At 37.6% G+C, this 22803-nt stretch overlaps 1 protein-coding gene across 1 annotated transcript in view; it reads left to right on the top strand.

Moving 5' to 3' along the window:
• Positions 1-22803, top strand: part of DCDC2C (doublecortin domain containing 2C) — a 95141-nt gene that overhangs the window by 23894 nt on the left and 48444 nt on the right. Inside the window, exons 4-6 of the mRNA XM_077811465.1 lie at positions 141-272; positions 5539-5676; positions 15502-15547. Of these exons, the coding sequence (XP_077667591.1) occupies positions 141-272; positions 5539-5676; positions 15502-15547 (316 nt within the window). The remainder of the gene's footprint in view (positions 1-140; positions 273-5538; positions 5677-15501; positions 15548-22803) is intronic.

Below are 22803 nucleotides of genomic sequence, written 5' to 3'. Positions count from 1 at the left end.
TAAAATGTATTGTTGAAATCTTCATGGCTACACTACTAACAATCCAGATTACATAATGTTGTCAACTGATATTTTTAGTTTTTCTTTTGTCTATGTCTTTCACTACTGAAGAAATATGGCTTTTTTTTGTCTTTTGGCAGTGTTTTCACAAATGGAGATATGCTTAAACCACCTGTAAAATTTATCATACCCAGGTTTACTTTGAAAAGCTGGAATTGCGTCCTTGCACTAATAAATGAAAAAATCTTTCTTCGCTGCGGTGGTGTTCATAGGTAAGATTACAACTTGTAATTTAATACAAAAGTCCTGAGTCTGGCAATTTAGGGTTCTTTTTGTATTCATATGCTACACCAGTTATTAATGACAATCTAATATTTTGATTGGTTGTGTATGAAAGAAAATGGAATATCAAGGGCAGGACTTTTCCAGGTTTCTGAGAATTTGTGTTTCCTATTGCATTTAGTTTAGTACCTTTTTATATATCTACATTTAATAAATGTTCATAGCAGTTGTTTTGGTTCATCAGGACACCATTGTATGTATCTTTGTTTTAAAAACCTGGTGTTTTGTATTTAGTACAGACATTAATGGAGAAGATCACAAGAGTAACATAAAAGACACCTTTTCTACCCTTGAAAAAGAACAATCTTTATGGAAGGGCTAGGGTCAGGAAGATAAAATAGACTAGTGATAACATAATGGTGAAGATAAGATTAACCAATGCTTTAATTGTGAAATAGTGCGTCAAATTTATAACTGGCGTAACTTCAGCTGACTTCCTGTTTGGCTAAGGTTGTTGTTTTATTAGTGACTATTTTTTTTTCGTAGTGATCAGAGTGTGCTATGTGGTTCAAAACAGAAAAGAAGGCATGAAAGAAGGCAGAAAAGAAGACAAATCATGCCCTGAGGAGCTTGCAGTATATAGACAGACAAATGAATGAGGGCAAAAGGAAGGGGTTCAACATATATGCCCAATTTAGATTTTTTTGGGTTCAAAACTCTTGGATGCCTTTCATATTAATGGGAAGTTTATTTTCTTTTCTGCTCACAGATCCTCTCCTTAGAATTTAAATAAAATGCGCACACCATGGGCAGACTTCTGTCCCTTCCTCAACTTAGTAGTTTAGAGACAATCCATACTGTTCAAAGCACCCACTTAGGAAACAGCTTTAAACTGTGAAACCATTTTCGTGATTACACCAGAAAATATATTATATCCTCCTCACATATGGTAATTCAAAAATGGCTCAACCATTCTTTCTCAGATTTTCCAGGAAAATGTCCCATTAGGTTAAGTGTTTAAAGTTTTGGCACTGTAAGCAGTTTCATTCAGCGCCTCCTGGTGTCAAAGCGTGGTATTGCAGAGTCTTTGCCCCTAGCGCCCTCTGTTGATCTTTTGGCTCTGCAGCAGCCTGTTTCTGTTCACACCTACCTCTCTGGCTAGGTCATGTCTAGTCCGGACCCCCTTTAAGGGTAACAAAAATTGAAAAAAAAGTTCACGTAAACAAAAGGTTAGACTCACAGACTTTAAGGCCAGAAGGGACCATCATAATCATAGTCATTGCAGGCCACGGCATCTTACCCACACTCTGCTGTAATAGGCTCATAACTTCTGGTTGAGTTACTGAAGTCCTCAAATCTTAGTTCAAAGACTTCAAGCTACAGATAATCCATCATTCACTCTGGTTCAAACCAGCAAGTGACCCCATGCTCCATGCTGCAGAGGATGAGGAACCCCCCCCCCCCCCCGAGGATCTCTGCAAATCTGACCTGGGGGAAAACTCCTTCCCTGTCCCAAATACGGTGATTAGCTAGACTCTGAGCATGTGGGTGAGAACCATTAGCCAGACACCTGGAAAATAATTCTCTGTGGTAAGTATCCATCTCATTTCTTACCTCTGACTGCTGGAGATATTTGCTAATAGAAGTTGCATATGCCATTGTAGGCAGTCTCATCATACCATCCCCTCATAAACCTATCAAGCTCAGTCTTAAAACAAGTGAGGCTTTTTGTCCCCATTACTCCCCTTAGGGGGCTGTTCCAGAACTTCATTTCTCTGATGGTTAGAAACATTTGTCTAATTTCAAGGCTAAACTTATTGATGGCTAGTTTATATCCATTTGTTCTTGTGCCAACATTGCCCCTTAACTTAAAAACTCCTCTCCCTCACTGGTGTTTGTCCCTCTGATGTATTTATAGAAAGCAATCATATTTCCCCTCATCTTTCATTTTGATTAGGCCAAACAAGCCAAGCTCCTTGAGTCTCTTCTTGTAAGGTAGGTTCTCCATTTCTCTGATAATCGTAGTAGCCCTTCTCTGCACTGGTTCCAGTTTGAATTCATCTTTCTTAAACATGGGATTCCAGAACTGCACACACTTTACCAGATGAGGACTCACCAGTGCTTTGTATAGTAGTAATAACACTTCTCTATCTCTATTGGAAATACCTTGTCTGATGCATCCTAGGATTGCATTAGCCTTTTTTTCACAGCCACATCACACTGATGGCTCACAATCATACTGTGATCAACCAGTAGACCCAAGTCTTTTCCCTACTCTGTTGCTTCTAGATGATATGTCCTCAGCTTTTAGCAAGAATTCTTGTTGTTAGGTTCTTAGACCTTCCTTGGGCTCCTCTTCAGCCTGCTGTCTGGACTCTCTTCGCATCCCTTCTTCCAGACACTGCTTCAGGGCCTTCCACAGAAGCCCTGGTGTGATTCCTTCTGCAAATAGTCTTGTCAGCCCTTTCATGAGGTCTAGATGTTTCAGGCTGTCACCTGACCCCAATTAGTTCTGCCCCTTCTGACTAAGATGCTGTTGACTATTGCTGAGGTGGGCTGATGGAACAGGCCTAGCTAGCTCCATGCTTCTTGACCCATAAAAGAGCAGGACAATCTACTCCAAGCCTAAAAGGGAAATTTTGTGAAAGATATAAACAGCTGAAAATCTATAACTGTTCTGTTTTCTCCACTACCTTATTTACACTTCTGTTCATATGTCAGGAAGTGTGCATATTCAGATTTGGTTAAATTGCCTGCTATCCGTACTCACTACAGTATTTCAAATATCCATAACCACAAATTAAAAACTTTTTTTCTGTTAGCAAATGCACTATGCACAGAGGACTAATTCGATGCTAAGTTTGAGTTTTCTGCACCAGAATTTTGAAGTCTGAGGTCCATGAACAAAAGCATGTGCAGGTTTGTGGCAATTAGATTTTGGCATCTACCTATCTGTGTTTGGAAATCCTGATTTGCACATGTTACAGTAATTGTATGCAAAAATGTAGGTGAACAAATTTATGCACTTTTTTGCAATGGAACGTGGGCCTCTCCCTTTAAAACTAGAGTGCCAGATCTTCAATAATTTCCAGTCCCTCAACTCCCATTGGCTCAGTTCCTTGCAAGAGGTGTGCAGCACCTTTGGGGAAGTAACTCGTGGCCCTTAAGGTTCAGCAGTTTTTGTGTTACCGTATGTGCATAAAAAAAATCTTGGTCAGAATGAGAGTAATTTTCCCTATCTTATTATAACTCCAAACTGACTAAATGGATTTTCCTCGGTTTTTACAGGAAAACCCATCATTCAGAGACAAAGCATGGATATGTTCAGCCAAAACATGAAATTTTCTAAAAATTTCACCAGCTTCTCAGCTAGTGAAATTGGGCATAGCTCCACTTAGCTACACACATTTACACCAGCCGAGTATCTTCGCCATTGTGTCTGCATTTAATAGAAAGCAATTGTAACCTTAACTATAGCTTTTGCTCTATAATTGTAGCTGTTTCCTTTTCTATTGCATCATCATCATCAGGGCAAAGCCCGAAGGGACATGGCCTTCTTGCATATCGAGTGCCACTTGGATTGATCTCTGGCTGCATCCCTAACCTGAATTGACTGAATTGACAAATATTCAGATTATGTCGATTACTGGCAGTCATGTCATTCCATAGAAACTTCTGGTGCACAGGTGATCGCCAGCAGTGTAGCAGCATTCCTTGGTATATACACTTTGGAATTCAGTGGTCTTCCATTCTAATGATATGTTCATACCAAGAAAGCTGCTGAAACTGAACCAGCGCTGATGGAGGTGGTTGCTGGGTTTGGCTTCAAATATCCTAAATTTCTGATCTTGTTCTGCCACTTGATGTGAAGCAGCTGACAAGAACTGAAAATGTCAATCCAGTGTTCTTCAGCCTTCCTCAGTTCCCATGTTTCACTGCAATGCTGATTTGCAACTTCATAGGAAGCTTAATGTCACAACGATCCCATGAGGTTGCTGAAGGTCCAAAACATGTCACCAGCTGCTGCTACTATAAGTGTCTATATCTTTTGAACATCCTCCAGCACTATCTATGGTGCTTGCAAATATATAAAATATGTCATTATTATTTAATAAATATTTAATTTGCTTTCTAAGGCTTTGCAATAAAATGTTAAATTGTCCTCCCGTATTAAAATAGTAACTTAATTTATGTGTATTGTTAGGATATAGCTATTCAGGCCTGTCTGTAAAGGCCTATACTCTAAGAATTTAGGTGTATTCTTATCACTTGGCTAGTTATAGAGGTATAAAAGGAAGAATCAAAATCACTGTCTGCTGGTGTAAGGTCAAGCTAAGGCCTTTGGCTAAGCAACAGAGGCAGCCATAAGCTGGGAAGCGACCGGTCACATCCTCACATTCCAAACTAGTCACATTGAAAGAAGGTGCTATTGGGCTGTTAGGAATACAGTGCTGTCCTGATAATGCCTATCGCCTCCAGAGAAAGGGAAGTGCCTAGAAGATGTAAAAGGAAACTTAGTTTGATAGCATCCTGTCTGGCAAGAACTCACTTATCAATAGCTGGGATGTGAAATCCTCACTTCTGTATTGTTTTGTCATTATAGTTCCCACTTTGCTATTGTTTGTCTGTATAATCTCTGTCTGGTTCTGTGATTGTTTCTGTCTGCTGTATAATTAATTTTGCTGGGTGTAAACTAATTAAGGTGGTGGGATATAATTGGTTACATAATCATGTTACAATATGTTAGGATTGGTTAGTTAAATTTCAGGAAAATGATTGGTTAAGGTATAGCTAAGCAGAACTCAAGTTTTACTATATAGTCTGCAGTCAATCAGGAAGTGAGTGTGTGTGTGGTGGGGGAAATGGGAACAGGGAATGTGGGTGGGGAAATTGGAATCATGTTTAGCTAAAGGGGGAACAGGGACACAGGAAGGCTCTGTGGTGTCAGAGCTGGGAAGGGGAACACTAAGGAAGGAAACTGGAATCATGCTTGCTGGAAGTTCACCCCAATAAACATGGAATTGTTTGCACCTTTGGACTTTGGGTATTGTTGCTCTCTGTTCATGCGAGAAGGACCAGGGAAGTAAGTGGGTGAAGGAATAAGCCCCCTAACATGTATAATTCCTCTGTTCTGCTGAATCACAGCTGGGTGGAGCATTGAAAAAACCCTGAAACTTGCACCGCAAGTCTGAGTATTGCATTATACTCTATTCATTGTTACTTCCTAATCTTTATTTCTATTTCTTTTGCTTAAAGCCTGTACACATTGGATGGTCATGCTGTACATGACTCAGATGGCTTAGAAGATGATCATTATTATGTTGCAGTGGGCAAAGAAAAGTTTAAATCTTTGCCATACTGGCGTTCTTCCAGAGTTTCACCAGAAGTTCAGCGGTAAGCTCTTTCTTTCAACATCCATTTTTTCATGTTCTACATATCTTCCTACCGTTTTTTCCACTGCATGCATCCAATGAAGTGGGTTTTAGCTCACGAAAGCGTGTGCCCAAATAAATGTTAGTCTCTAAGGTGCCACAAGTACTCCTTGTTCTTTTTGCTGATACAGACTAACACAGCTACCACTCTGAAACCTCTTTTGTAATGTAATCTTAATTTGGAGGGCCTGATCATGCAAGATGCTGAGGACTTCGACAGTGAACCAGCAAAGAACTTAAGCATGCGCTTAATTTTAAGCACACGAGTTGTCCCATAGGACTTCAGAGTTTGACTAGTTCAGAGTCAGAGTGCTCAGTGCGATTAAAGTCCATAGTTATAGTTTCTGACAGATAGATTTTGGATTTTCTGGATTCAGTGCATTGTCTCATATTTCTTAGTTTGACTGTATCAATACATTCATTTAACTGAAACAACGAGGAGTCCGGTGGCACCTTAAAGACTAACAGATTTATTTGGGCATAAGCTTTCGTGAGTAAAAAACCCACTTCTTCCATGCATCTGAAGAAGTGGGGTTTTTTACTCACGAAAGCTTATGCCCAAATAAATCTGTTAGTCTTTAAGGTGCCACCGGATGCCTCGTTGTTTTTGTGGATACAGACTAACACGGCTACCCCTCTGATACTTGGATTCATTTCACTGAAGTGTTTCAGTCTTTGGTTTTTTTTTTTAAATATTGAAGGCAAATGGTGACCTAACCTTGCTAATGTTCTTAGTGACTGCTGTCATTGCTAGTTTGTAGATTATCTAACGTATAATAGTAAAGGCAGGGCATGTGCCGTCTTTGGGAAACTGAGACGTGTTTCTGCATAACCAGCCTTATACAGCTTCTCCATTAAAATATCTGCCATTTCTATACCGGCATATATTGGCATTCATTTCTGCAACAAATGTTTGCCAAAGAGTTATAGTATGTGATGCTTTTAAAACACCCTTTCATAGTGCACATTGTTGTTGTGAAGTTTTCTCTGAATTTCTTAATTCTGTGTATTTTAAATCACAGCCTTAGCACTGCATTTTCTCTCTCTCTCTCACTCTCACTCACACACACACACATTCATTGCATTTTCGTATTATTTAAACACAGTTATCATTCATATATAAAATGTATTTTCAATTACTTTTCCAGGGTTATATTGCTGGAGCTTTTACTTTTTTTAAAATAAAAGCTAAAAGTGTAATTTTATTGAATTCAGTTATTAAATTGGTTTCTTTCTTGGAATGTCTGTGAACTGCTTTCTAGACTGTAGAAAATGTCAGTTAAAGGGCACCGACAAAGGTATTGCTGAACAGTGACTAGTTTTCATGCCTATCAGGAATTGCTGAGTTAAGCAGTTTTTGTAAAGTGTCTCTATGGGATGTGTGTTGACTGCTCTGAACTGATTGCTATACTGAAAATACGGTTGAAGTATCAGGCAATATTTGTGGGTTTTCTAGTAATCTTTGCTAAAGCTATTTTTCTGTCAAGTTTTTTAATGGTCATTATTATCAAGAGAAGAAAAATATCCATCATTTTCTCTCGTATAGAGGAACTGGATGGATGGTTCAGACTGTTCAGCTTATTCATATGGCTTCTGCTTTTTTGTTTTTGTTGTCCTTCCAACTTCATTTTTATTTTTATATTTCACAAAAATACTACAAGCATTAATTTGCAATGACCAATCAGCCGAATGCATGGAATCCCACTTTTTTCCATAAATTGCCTGTTGTATATAAAGTGCTTCATATCAGTTTGATATTAGAAAATTCATATTTTTAGTGGGTTTGTTCTTATCAAGCTTTCTTTTATTAGTTTTTGAACTAATGTCATGAATGGTAGAACCCAGACCCAGTAGGATTAGAGTTGATGTTGATCTACACATATCTTTTGGCAGTTTTATCATTTGGAAATATACAAGGGCCTAATAAATTTTATACAGTATAATGCAAAATTACAGCTCTAAACACTAGCTTCCCCAAAAACCCTAATGGTGAAATTCAGCCCTGGTGGAGATAGACAGCTCAAGGTTCTCCACACTGCAGAATTCATCTTGGGGAGCACTCGCCCAGAACGGTCTCCATGCTGGTCAGATGTGGTAGATTCTCTTTGTAGCGATGGTCACAGTCTATAAAAGTGTATTTGGTTGATTGGTCACTGAAATATAAATTATGTGGTGGATTTCTGCATTTTGAGTCTGTCAACTTATATCTTTCAGACCTTAAATTGGATATACAAGAGAAATTTCAGCTTCCATTTCAGTCTATTGCTTTTGCTTTTTTGGGAATTGTTGGAGACTCCATTAAGTCAGCAGCCTTCCTCCTGTTTCTGGGAAGTTTCTTATCCAGCATTCAGATTTCTTTCAAATGACTGTGTTGTATTAGAATGTTAGAGCTCATAACAGCATTAATCCTAATAGATTTGGCCTGTATACAGTATGCGCACACTTCCTTAGTTTATGCCCACATCGTTTTTCTTCTTCCAGGAGAAATTGCTTGATCAAGACTATTCATCTTTTTCCAACTGTAGTGAAATCAGTTAAGTGGTGGGTTCAGCTAATTAAAGACATGGTAGGATTCCACTATATCAACATTTCTCTATGGTGATTGGCAGTTCCAATACTACTAATCATTTGCTTGGTAACTTAGAAGGCCCAATTTACTTTTTATCTAACTTTATTGCCAGTGCTCTGATACAGGGTGATAAACACAGTAAAAAAACTTTGATCATCTCATCATTCATAAACGGTTATAGATGAAATGTAAATGATAGGTGATCTGGCATCTGCTGTTCTGGAAATTCTGGTGGCAATCTCTGAATCCTTCCACCTGTTTATATAAATATTGTATTTGAGTTATCATCGTCTCAATCTGTGAATCCAGCTCATCTTTAATTGAACTGTAAGAAGTCTTTATAGAAAGTGATCAGTGTTTTGGATTTCACCTGAAACTGAATTGGCAAACAGCACAGAATATGGAGCACAGAGATACCATGGCTATCAGAACGGGGGCCGGAATATACTCCTCTAGCTAAGGCTGCTGGGTGATTTTGAAGAGTAGTAAATAGGAGGTTAGCATAGAGATCATAGATAATTGTAGCAAGGATTGCATCTGTGATGAAAGGATGCAATCCTTTGTCCAGTTGAAGAAGAAATAACCAGTTTCTAGTCACCCACTGTTATCAGGAGCAGAAATTACACCACTAAAATCCTGAGATTGCAAATCACTTCGAAAATTTGTAGGCAGAGGCCCTCATTTGCAGGTATTGCAGTAACCTCTGCCAACTCCACTTCTCTCTGCCAAAAAACCCCTTATCCCATCTGAACTGACTCTAGTTTCACCAAGGTTCTTATCTCAGCCAGATACTGAGAACACAGGGAAACAGTTATGTTCCGGGCTGATATAACTCAGCTGTAAGTATCCTTTACATCAGCATATCTGTAACGCTGTAAACCATAATGCCTTGCAGTCTTCCCCAGTTTCTTTAAATATACATTGAGTAAAAGGGGTCACAACAAGATTTTCAAACTGTGTGAGACTTCACAAGTGATAACACTCAGGGAAGACCTGCCCAACACAGACCTCTGGGCTTTTCCAAAAGGAATGTGTAATCACTTTAATAGCTCTGTCCACTCATTCCCAAATGTGAGTTCTCTTGAAGCTAAGAAATTCCTTATCCATAAAGCCTCTTCTCTTAAGCATATACTTGCTTAGATGGGTGGTATCTGGTAGATTGCTTCTTGTTTCTTTATGTGTATTGGATTTCATTGACATGTCTGGGTTGAAGACTAATCCATCAAAACTCACCTAGGATTGCTTGCAATTGATCTTGTAACGATTGAAGTTCTCCCTGTGAATCATAGATCAGGCACTTTCTAAGAGGCCTTACATATTTATGTACCAGTTTGGCTTCTGTGCATGATTTGAATCTAATTTAGACTTGAACAAGTGAGAAGATCCTCCCTCTGAGCCTATTAATGATTGTCACTTGCGTTTCATATTCTTTATTTGGGGCAATTACATTAGATAGATGGGGAAGCGAGCTTCAAGCCCTTATAGGCCTTTTTGTTTTTTTCTGAAGGACAAAGTAGGTAGTAAAAGCCCATACAAAGACTGTTAAAGTCAATGGGAGTCTTTTTTTTATATGAACCAATTTTTCCCTCTTCTAGTGTTCGTTCCCCAAGCTAAGCTGTTTATCATAAGATTGGTGTCAAATGAGCTCTTTGTTGCTACACTTACGATTTGAGGGACTTTTACAAATCCCCTCATCTCCTTTTGACTTATATTGGGTTAAAGCTGAGGGAAACTCATTTTCAAGCTACACTTGTCAGAGTGGATAGTTGAATGTACTTCCATTTGTCTTGATTTAGCTCAGGTGCCCATTCTTAAAGGTCAGTGAACTTATTTTACTGGAATGCCTCTTGTGCAGTCTGTATTGTCAGGTACCTATAGCTGAGTTCCATGTGGTAGAGTTCTTACCACACACTTATTCAGTATATTGACTTGATATATTTCCTGAATAGATACTTTTTTAGAAGACTTATTCTTTATTCTTTGTTTAATAAAAAACAGTTTCTTCTGATAGCTTTGACCCTTCCTGGGGGTACCCAGAGCTGTGAGGCACTTCGCTACAAACCTGTGCCTGCCAGGGGTCAGCTCCCCAACTCCACTGGCTACGGGCAACACAAGCACACCCCAAAAGGTCTGTGCATGCCCATATGTCTCTTTGCAGGTTAGCAATAGGCACACTCCAACCTCTAAGCATCTCCCTGGAATATCCAGCCCCTGATCCATTGGATATTCACAGTATTTACAGATTTGCTGCTCCCAAAGAATCAATATACCCCAACTTATCAGTTCCACCTTAGATCACCACTCTTCTTAACAGACAGCACTTAGATATGGTTATAATGAAAACAAATATAAGTTTATTTAACAAATGATAGAGATTCTGGTATTAGCAAATAGAAGTATTGGAAACAAATGGTTACATATAAAATACAATCATAACATACATTCTAGACCCTAGACTTATTTACATTGCAGAACAATGCTCACCCAAAGTCCTAGCAGAATTTTACAGCCAGGCTGGGCTGTGATCCCACTTTCATGAAGCAAACACACACTTTCAGTTTGTTTCCTGGGTGAAGGATAAAATCTTGTCCCCTCTCCTTTTTTGAAATTTAGTTACAGGCTATTGTCTCTTTCCCCAGTAGGTCCCCTTTTCAGAAACTTAGCTTGGGGTTCCTTTGTTTCTGTAAATTCTCAGGTCTGCACCTGGTTCATATAGGAAACATAGCCTGTCTCCATGGATGTTTTTTGTTCTACATGGTGATTAAGTTAGCTCTGAGGTTCACCTCGCCTCAGGTCACAAGCTTTGCTTCAACCGTTTTGGAACCTAATATTTTACATATCTCTTGAACTATTTCCTATACAAACTTCTTGCAACAATTGTGACCAGTGGGCTTCTAGCTTTTGGTAGAGACCTCAGATGCCACACTTTAGTGAACTAATATACTTATATTTAACCCTGTAAAACTGTATGCACCCTACTGTGCCCTCTGTCAGTTGGCACCAGGAGGTCCTTGGGTCATAACAGTATTTGTGGCTCTTTAACAAATTGTTTGCATAGATATTCTGTTTGCGATGTGTGAACCCTTGGTGCATAAACCTGGACCTTTTTGGAAAGCATTGGATGTGCACCCTACTTATGCAGGTAGCATAAATCTATGGAAGCAGGCAATCTTTCCCAACCTCCCACAATTTAACTTGGTAAGTAACCGTTCTTTTTCTTCAACAATTCCCACTATAATTGATTAAAACACAATCCCCAGACCCAAAGGAGGTGGGATCAGAGGAGCCTTACTTGGATAGATTGCAAGAGTGCTATCCCAGGCTGAACATCTTAGCCTCAAGGGTAGTCCAAGGAGTAATGAAGGTGTGAGCCTTTTATATCTCAACAAAGGGGGCATTAGTGGTTTTTGACTTGTGAAATCTCTTCTAAATGCATGTTTGCTGAACTGTGGGAGAGACCTGATTATTTTAAAGTGAAGAGATAGTACAGATTGAAGAAAATGGAAGACTGGTGACGATGAGATCCTTTTTGTTTTGCTTAGATGAAGAACCTCTTGCATTTCACAGAGCAGAAGATTTTCTGGACTCTCTCAGAGCCATCACAGTCCAAGTTGCTCAGCCAGTTGGCATCTTTGTTCTCAGACTTGGGCATCTTGGATTGAGGTGTAGAATCTGATCCTACTCCTGGGATAAAAGTTCTGGCAGGCTGGGGAGAGGCACTGAAGTTTATGCTGCCTGGACCAGCAGGTTGAACCACCAAAATTGATAGGCCCATTCTAGACCTATGAGTAGTAGCATCTGTATTCTATCTTGTCTGATCTTCCTCAGCATTTTGGGATGCGAGAAATAAAAGGGAACACACTGAAAAAACATCTGGTCCAAGAGGGATGCATCTATTGGAGACCCAGGATTATGCACTTGATATTGTGCTGTTTGGCAACCAGGTCTTCTGAAGTGTTCTCTGGGAACAGAATGTTGATGAATGACACTTTCAGAATTACTCTTACTGTGCACTGTATTTCCAGCTGAGATTTTCCATTAGGATTTTTACTTTTACTGGAAGACAGAGACCTGTGTCTGTGATATGGTGATGAACATGAATTCCAAAATATCATGGTTTTACCACATTGATGTCTTGATAAGGGCAGTTTTGCAATTTATGCAGAGAGCCATACACTTTTGCAAAATGGTTGTACATATACATTTTGCAAAATGTGCTGTTCATTTTTGCATAATATTGTGATTGCCTTCACATTTACTGGAATCAAATCTGGTCTTTGTAGGTTGCTTAGTATCTGTCTTGGTTGTATTCTCCATCATTGGTTGTAATCTCCATCACTGGAGATTTTAAACAGCAGGTTAGACAAACACTTGTCAGGAATGGTCTAGATAATACTTATTCCTGCCATGAGTGCAGGGGGCTGGACTACATGACCTGTCAAGGTCTCTTCCAGTCCTATGATTCTGTGATTCTATTTTTAATTAGATGTGATCAGTTCTTTCACTGCTTGCTAGCACTTTCATTTGTAAGGCGTAGTTTTTGCTAATTCTGCAAATATCCTTTTGTTTGCAAAGTCAAATCAATTTCTCTCAATAACCTAGCAACTAATGTAGTCTCTAATTAGTGCATCTGTTAATTGTTCAAATTCATATGGACTGATGTGCTCAGTGAAAAGTATATGTATTTGTTTCATCTTGGTATCTCTTAATATATCTCCAGAAGCAATTTATGGGGCCACAGTAATATCCTGTGGCGCTATGGCATAATGAATGTCTCCCTGAAGCCTTTCAAAGAACTATGTGGAAAATATAAGCACTAATACAATGAACACAAATACCTGCAATATAAATACTGGACCTCCGAAACATCCTTATTTTTTTATATTTGAATAACTGCAGATTATATTATAATTTAAATAGTTTGTAGTTTTGTTAAAAACTTTGATTTAAAAATATTTTTGTAAAAGTATTTTTGCAAATAGTATGTAGATAATCTCTATATTTTTAAAATTTGCTTTGCCGTTAGGTTTTAATGAATTTTGACATTTTATATTTCTGAGTATTGTTAAAACTGTCTGCCTCAGGTACTTCAAGTACCTGAAGAAGAACTATGTGTAACCTCAAAAGCTTGTCTCTCTCACCAACAGAAATTGGTCCAGTAAAATATTTACCTCACTCACCTTGTCTCTCAAGTACTTAAAGCAGTCTTTTTTGGAACTTGTTAAATCTGCTGTCCAGTTCAAAAGACTCTATGAAGAGAATTCACATTATTATTGTGCATTGATAGGGACTGGATGATTCAGGGGGATTTGCACTGAGATACAGAACCTTTCACCTGTAGGTAGTCAGTTCAATCTAGATCAGTAGTGACTAAAAGTTGTCACCATTTCAAGGTCTTTTGAGGGACCTGAGTAAAGAGAGTTAAAGTTCTAACTGTAGTTGCTAGTGGCCACGTGTATACTTCACAATAATCCCGAATGCACAAACAGAAATCCATTTTAGCCTTGGAAATTGAATGCTTTCACCCTCAAGTCAGCGTTTGAAGCATATTGAGGAATATTGTGCCATCAGTTTTTGGGCAGAATTCTTCTTCACTGGTTTCTGTGGGGATCTCTGCTCAAATAATTATGGCATGGTATGGCCCATGAGCAGGCAGCTGTATGGGATTTTTCACTGCTGCTTATGATTCTGTGGCTTGACTGACTTTATAGTCATCAGCTACACTACAAGTTGTGATGACATGGACTCAGGGTTGCCAGTGAAGATTAAAATTCACTATGTTCTATGCTAAAAACCACATGATGTTATAACTTACAAAATGAGACCTTGATTTTGGAAACAGATGAACTGGTGCAGACCCTCATTCCTGCACTGAGTCCTAATAAAGTCAGAAAATATTAACCAAAGGGGTTCTGTGTGGGACTAAGAGTCAGCACTGACACATCTGTTTGCAGGATCAGGGTCTAAATAAGACATTTTCTGTTGCATTAGTATTCAGGTTCATGTCCTAACCACTAGTGGAAGACATGATCACAAACACGTGAGTAGGTCTGAAAGTCCAGCCAAGAGAGGTCAGTGGTGCACATAAAAGCTATCCCATTTCAGTACGTTACAAACTATGCCGTAAACAGGTTCTTGGATCCCAGCAAAAAGTTGTCATTATCTGAAAGTTGCCAATAAGTGAAAGGGCCCCCCATTTTCAAATGGATGTATACAGTACATACCAGTATACATGTACAATGATATACTATAGTCGTATTTTTGTATTGTATTTTTGTTTGATACAATGTTAAAAATAAACAGGAAACATGAAAAAGCCATACATACAAAATTGTTTCCTTTAACATTGCAATTTTTCTCTGTGTAGCTTCTGAAGTAAGATGGTAGGTTAAGCAAATGAAGTAAAACAGTCAGACTGTATTCTCCCTCCCTGCCAACTGTTTATGTGACAGGCACAGGTAAATTAAAAAAGGAAATTTTGGTATACTTACAGTCAATGCTTCAGGTGTGTCACACAAAGTAAAATGTCACACAGTTTTAAGTCATAATTTGTCCAGTGTCATCACTGTTCTTTAGAATCCACAAAACAACAAATTTTAAAGACACCACACTTCTCAGCTACTCACACTCGCTTAGTCTGGGATTCACATGGGGCCTCTAGAGCCTGAGCTTTACTGGTGAGACAGTCGACAAGTTTGAAGTTGTGACACAAAGCCGAAAGTGCACAACTGTGCAGTGTGTTATGAATGTTGGCTAAAGCATGTACGGCAGTAATGTGTGTGCACTGTAGGTCTGGGAGACACACAAACAGTCATGTACTACCTCACATTTGGAGCCAGCAGATTCATTACAAGTGGAACCTGTTCTAAGTTGTCGATAAGTGACATGAGAGTTGCTCATATATGAATTCTGTTAATACTAAAGTCAGTGAGATGTGGTCGGTTCTTGGGAAAATGTTGCTAATAACTGAAAGTTGTCTTTATCAAGATTGCAAATAACCAGCATTAACTGTATGATCTTTTACAATGTGTTATACACTTTCCATGTTGTATCTTTTCAATAAATGGAAATAGGAGTTCAGTTTTTAGGGCTGTCATAAGTAGTGCATTCATTTAAAATATGTTTAAAATAGCAAGAAATGGATTGGCATGGATAGTATTCTTTTTTAGTTTAAAATTGACAAATACTCATATTAGGGTAACTATATTTTTTTTATAGCAGATATGGTGAGTCTCCAAAAAGGCCCAGAAAGAAAAAGGCAAGAGTAAGTGAAAAAATAAAATTAATATTTTTTATACTTTACTTTAGTTTCTTTTGTACAATCAACACTGTAGAAGTAATAAAATATTTCAGTGTTAACAGTTTGATAAAAATAACTCATTACATAATGGGAAATCTGCTTTAATTTATATTTCAGCTCAAATGGTCTTAATTTTAGGCTTTTGCCACATCAAGTAGATAAAATGCAAACAAACATTAAAAACATATTGATACATTTTAAAACTGGGTAATCTTTAAAAAAAATTTCATTCTAATCCAATTGAAGAAAATTGTTACTAAATCCCTATTTTTGCTGCCCTCCCCATCTTGGCTTTACTTGTTTGTGTAAATCCCAGTGGAAGATTCAGTAGTTTCATTATTTAAATTTAGAGAAATTAGATATTTTATGAGAAGAGTCTTCATGCTATGGAATAGGGTTAAAAAACCCCCCAAATGAACCAAAAATTGTATTGCTTCCTTTATCCAGGGCACTGTCAATTGTCTGTTTAGATTGTGAGCACTTAAGAGCAGTGACCATTTCTACTTAGGAACTAGATTGTTTATCATTTTGTTTATCATTTTTACATTGCAGATATTTGTAATAAAAATAATATAAAGTGAATCCTGTACACTTTATATTCTGTGTAGTAATTGAAATCAATATATTTGAAAATGTAGAAAAACATCCAAAATATTTATGATAAATTTCATTTGGTATTCTATTATTGTTTAACAGTATGATTAAAACTGCGATTAATCATGATTAAATTTTTTGAGTTAATCGCATGAGTTAACTGTGATTAATCAACAGCCCCAGTATAATTATTTTTTTGTACATTGGATTGTTGCTGTGACTTTAAGCTACAGAAAAGAATTGGGAATTATCTTTTTGGAAAGCAAGATTATGCTGAATTATGAAGAGCTCATATAGAACTAAAATGACAGAAGAAGATGGATGTGGATAGGGTGGAGAAGGGATTAATGGATTGATTTACCTGTGGCAGTAAAGCATGGGAAGATATGCTTTCTGGTTGTGAAAATATCTAGTAGATGTTAAACTCCAGAGCAGAAGAATCTATGGACTATGAATAAGGTAAATCCCACTGGACACTTGATGCAAACAACCTAATGTTTTTCTATCAACTTTTTATTAAATTTTTAATTTAATTTAATAGCTCACCTTAAGTGATCACTCTCATTACAGTGTGTATGGTAACACCTATTGTTTCATGTTCTCTGTGTATATAAATCTCCCCACTGTATTTTCTACTGAATGCATCCGATGAAGTGAGCTGTAGCTCATGAAAGTTTATGCTCAAATAAATTTGTTAGTTTCTGAGATGCCACAAGTACTCCTTTTCTTTTTGCAAATACAGACTAACACGGCTGCTACTCTGAAAACAGAAAAAAACATAAACTATATATAAACTCGTCATAATGCGTAAACTTCTCGTAATATATTAATCATGTGCTACCTTATCTTAGCTATACTTGAAACATTTAATTATATATAATATGAATGGTTACAAATAAATTGATTTATATTTTATTACTCAGTTAACAAACAACTGAAAGTTGTTTATAAAAATCCAGCAAGCTATAGGGAATTTATTAAAATAAGATAAAAATAGAAGCAATATTCAGAGAAGGGGGATAAAGACAGGGAGGGAAGTAAGTTGGTTGAGAGAGAAGGGGAAGAAAAAGAAGAGGCCCATGAATTTAAGAGAGTCATTCAAATACTCCCAGATGAGCATCCCATATCTGAGAGTTTTTCTAGGGTATTTCTGTTGTGGAATACAATTCTTTTCATAGTGGCCAAGTTTGTGATATCTATGCTCCAGTCTTCATTTCCGTTTTTGTAGTACTAGTCTTTTAGAAGTTTGGTGCTCCGCTGAGCCAAAGTTTTTTCAGATGTATTCAGCTTCCAATTAACATCCATTAGGTTTAAGATGACCTGTTTAGCTTGTAACACAATTTTATTTGATAGGAAAAAATTAACTCTGCATTGTGCCAAAAGCATTGGTAAAGTAGCATTCCCAGAGCATATGGGTTAAGTTAGCGTCTGCTGTCAGTTTCAGAATGGAGAGAGGTAAATAATGGTGTCCCCCAGGGGTCTGTTCTGGGACCAGTCCTATTCAACATATTCATAAATGATCTGGAAAAAGGGGTAAACAGTGAGGTGGCAAAATTTGCAGATGATACAAAATTACTAAAGATAGTTAAGACCCAGGCAGACTGCAAAGAGCTACGGAAGGATCTCTCAAAACTGGGTGACTGAGCAACAAAATGGCAGATGAAATTTCATGTTGATAAATGCAAAGTAATGCACATTGGAAAGCATAATCCCAACTATACATATAAAATGATGGGGTCTAAATTGGAAAGCATAATCCCAACTATACATATAAAATGATGGGGTCTAAATTAGCTGTTACCAGTCAATGGAGTCATTGTGGATAGTTCTCTGAAAACATCCATTCAATGTGCAGCGGCAGTCAAAAAAGCGAACAGAATGCTGGGAATAATTAAGAAAGGGATAGATAATAGGACAGAAAATATTATGTTGCCTCTATATAAATCCATGGTATGCCCACATCTTGAATACTGTGTGCAGATGTGGTCACCCCATCTCAAAAAAGAGATATTGGAATTGGAAAAGGTTCAGAAAAGGGCAACAAAAATGATTAGGGTTATGGAACTCCTTGCCGGAGGACGTTGTGAAGGCCAAGAGCATAACAGGGTTCAAAAAATAACTAGATACATTCATGGAGAATAGGTCCATCAATGGCTATTAGCCAACCTGGGCAGGGATGGTGTCCCTAGCCTCTGTTTGCCAGAAGCTGGGAATGAGTGACAGGGGACGGGTTACTTGATGATTACCTGTTCTGTTCATTCCCTCTGGGGCACCTGGCACTGGCCACTGTTGGTAGACAGGATACTGGGTTAGATGGACCTTTGATCTGACCCAGTAGGGCCGTTCTTATGTCCTTATGAATCACAGTGCCTACATTTATCTGATGTAGTGGCACGTGGTTTGAACAGTTTGAGAGGGGTCCAGTGCATTTCTAATATGATTTTCTGCTGGATTAATCTTAAAAGGAGGTCCAAGAAACAGGTCAGAGCACTGGTTAAAATTTGTTTCCATTGTTTAACAGAGCTGGAATAATTTGTCTAGTTCCTCCTCCCATTTCTTATTTAGGGAATCGGTGTTTAATTAAAATTTCTTGGCCAAGTGTGCATGTACTGTTGCCATAGGTTTTGGCAATCTGAGTAATATTTGGAGAAATGGGTAGGGGGTAGTGCAGGTATTGGGGCCAAACAGATGGGAGATGGCATGTTTAAATTGGATATATTGCCACTTCTTCTTAGTCTGTAGACTGAAACTTTCTTTTAGTATTGTAAAAGGGAAAAAGGTATAATTTTCAATAAATTGACTGACGGTCAAAATCCCTTTTCTAATCCAATCTGGCCCGATGATGGGGTTGCCAGCTCTAGAGTTTTGAGTTACTGCAGTTAGATGCTTTGGTATGTAGAAGATGGTGGTTTTTAGATTTAGTAGACTTGGTATGCCATGTATTTCTGGCTGCCACAATAGTTGGTAATTGTTCTTTAGGGAATCAATAGTAATCCAAGTGCAGCGCATTGGAAAGTGGTAAAGGAACAACCAATTCTTCTTCCATCTGGACCTAATCCAGGATTCTATAGCATAAGGGAATGAGCCACTGTGTTTCTGGCTAAGAATTATTGCATGATGGTAAAGTTTAAAGTTCAGAAATCTAAAATCACCTGTTTTGACAGGGGCTGTAACTTAGTCAGGAGATTCTGGGTTTGTTACCAGCACCCCACAAGAAGGACCTGAACATGGTGTCTATTTTGGTAAAATAAAATAGGAATGTGGATAGGGAGGAAATTCAGCATAAAAGGATTCTAGAAAGGGCATTCATTTTGATTTTGTTTTTTCCCCCAAATGGGGAGAGGTAGTATCTGTCATCTATTTAAATCATGATTAATAGGGGCTTGACTATGTTTTTAATTTAATTAGGGAACAGGATGTCCAAATATCTGAGGTGCATCTGTTGCCATCTATATATCCCAATAGGAGAGCTACTGCCAGCTAAATCCAATAAGGTCTTCATTGTTTCCGACTTATCCCAATTTATTTTGTAGTCAGATAATTTACCAAAGTTATCTATTGTTTGTACAATATTTGAACTAGCTTGATCCGGATTTTTAATCAATAGGAGGATGTCATCTGCATATAGAATAATTTTTGTCTCTGGAGGCCCTGATTTGATCCCTTGAATCCCTTGGTTCCCTAATTAGTTCTGCATGTGGTTCTAATGTTAGATTGAACATGGTGGGGCAGGGTGAGGGACATCCCTGTTTAGTTCCCTGAACATATCAGAGAGCGGGGATATTGTGCTGTTTGTTAGAAGATGAGAGTTGGGATTGGAATATATCAGCTTGATCCATGAAATAAAGGATTTCCCCAACACAAATTTATCCAGGGTAAGAAACAGATATGTCCAGTTCACTCTGTCAGAGGCTTTCTATGCATCAAGTGAAATGATTGCATGGGAATTTTAGGATTGATGCTGGAATGCCATAACATTAATCAACAGATATGTGTTGTCTGCACTATGTCTTTTTAATAAAACACAGCTGATTGGGGTGAACCAAATCACTCATTACTTTTTCAAACATCTTAGCCAATATTTTTGAGTATTTTTATACCAGTATTGATTAAAGAGATGAGTCTATAACTGTAAGACATTTGTACATCCTTACCAGGTTTACGTAGTACAGTAATTAGGGCTTCCCTCATAGTAGGAGGTAATGTACCTTTCTTTAAGGCATCTTTGTAAATATTTGACAGCTTAGGGGCTAGAATATCTTTGAAACTTTGATATAATTCTATCAGAAGGTCATTAGGGCTGGTGGTCTTGCCCAGACTTATTTCTTCCATGGGTTTGATTATTCCCTCTGATTGCAAGGGAGAGGTTAGCCTCGGGTGCTGCTCTTCTGAGATTTCTGGGAGGTTAAGAGTTCCAACAAAACTATTCAGTTCTTCTGGGTGAGGTGGTAAATCATCATTGTAAAGAGCCTGATAGAATTTCAAAAATAGATCACTGATCTCTTTTTGATTAGTAATAATTGGCCCTTGTTCTGATTTGAGTGATGTTTTTGGAACCTTTGATCTCTCTCTTTTAATCTGTATGAGAGAGGTTTCCCCATTTTCTCCCCGACTCCCAGTATGTTTGACTCTAAAAAAAAAAAAAAAAAAAATTCCAGCTTGTGCTGAAGTCAGTCTGTTTACTTCATATGTTAGATTAATTAATTTTTTAAGATTTTCTTGGGTGGGGTAGTTTTCACATTTTAAATCTATAGCTTTAAGTAGAACATACAATTTCAATAACTGAGCCTGGCTAGCTTTCTTCCTACCTGCTGAGTAGGAAATGAACCTGCTCCTAATAAATGCTTTTAGTGTATCCCATAGAATGGATGGGAATATCTCTGGTGTGTCGTTTTGAAGAAAAACTTTAGTTTCTTCTGTGACACAGTTCTGAAAATCTTTATTTTTCAAAAGAGAAGGGTTCAGTCTCCATCTTTTATGAGTTTAGTTCAGCTCAGGAGGAGAAAATCATAATGTCTCTGATCATGATAGACTTGATTTCTTTATTAAGCACTGGGTCCACCAGATTTGTAGAAATCAGAAGAAATGTATTTGTGAATATGGGGCATGTGGAGAAGAAAAAAAAGTGAAATCCTTCATTGTAGGGTTCTGTAACTACCATATATCTTTTAACCCCAATTCTTCTATGTAATCTTATAATTTTTCTAGCATATGATTGTGTACACTGGGGCTGACTGGCTAGTCTATAAAGGGGTTCAACACCTCATTAAAATCTCTTGCTAGGATTGATTCTAGTGGGATATTAATTAATTTTAGAAGAAAAACTTGGATCATCTTTATTGGGTCCATATATGTTAATTAAGGTGTATATAGTTTAAGAGATCTTAGCCTTCACCAGCAAAAATCTACCTTCCTCATCTTTATTTACCCCTAAAATTTGTAATTTGAGTCTTCTGTGAAATGAAATTGCTACACTGTTGGCAGTGGAGGAGAAATTGTTAAAACACCCTTTTTCCCCAACCTCTTTTCCTAAATTTTCTGCATCCAAATCATTAAGGTGGGTTTCCAGTAGGAAGATATCTTTTATTTGAATAATTAGTGCAAAGGAGGAGGTTAGGCATCAATTATAAAGGCTGAGCCCTTATAGTGAAGGAATGAGAAATGCCCTGCTGTGAAAGGTGTACGATTGTAAAAATATGGATCAAGGTAAAAAGATCATAGTAAATTAGGGTTGGCATACTACAGTTTGATTATCAATAGTGCAGGATGATAATGGTGCCAGGGGAGGCATTGTAGCTATTTTTATAATGTAGGAAACAAATGGAATGTACATAGGCCTGTGGTATTTTTGTGTATATCTTTAATAACGATCTGCATGTGTGCAAATGCTAGGGTGACCAGATGTTCCGATTTTATAGGGACAGTCCCGATATTTGGGACTTATATAGGCTCCTATTACCCCCTACCCCCGTCCCGATTTTTCACACTTGCTATCTGGTCACCCTAGCACGTGCACATGCATTCACATTTGAAAGATGAATCATGGGAGGAACTGCCAAGGTAAGTAACAGTATTTAAGGAATATTATACAATACTATAGAATAGAGCACTAAGTATAGTGTATTGCACTAAGCACTTAGGAAATATTTATTTACACAAACTCTTTTCTGGTAGATGTTCTTTATTTTTGTGTAATTTAAATATAGAATGAATCTTAATTTGAGCAAAATGGTGTTTGTCGGATTTGCCTCTTATGTATCTGATTCTTTTTTCAGTTTAATAGAATTATCATCATCCAGCTATAGTGAATTGGAAGAAGGCTTGAAAGAGTAGCAGAAATGTGACCTTACAAGAGTGTTAGTGATTACAGACAATATAGAGTATCATAGATGAGTGCAATGTGTTAAAGTGTAGCTTGATTGCTTATTTGATTCAGATGGATGAATATCTGAAGTTATATATCGAAACCAACCTTTCAAAATTCATGTGCTGTAGAGCTGGCTTGTTAATATGAACATTTCTAACATAATGAAAAAAGATGTGGACTATAGGATATATTTTGTATTATTACACATGCAATAAGGATTACCCATGTCTAACACGTAAGGTTGTAATCACTATTCCAG

Source organism: Eretmochelys imbricata, chromosome 3, assembly GCF_965152235.1.
Source record: "Eretmochelys imbricata isolate rEreImb1 chromosome 3, rEreImb1.hap1, whole genome shotgun sequence".
Lineage (NCBI taxonomy): Eukaryota > Metazoa > Chordata > Testudines > Cheloniidae > Eretmochelys > Eretmochelys imbricata.
The sequence above is the reverse complement of the archived record's forward strand: the minus strand, read 5'-3'. Positions and strand labels throughout refer to the sequence as shown.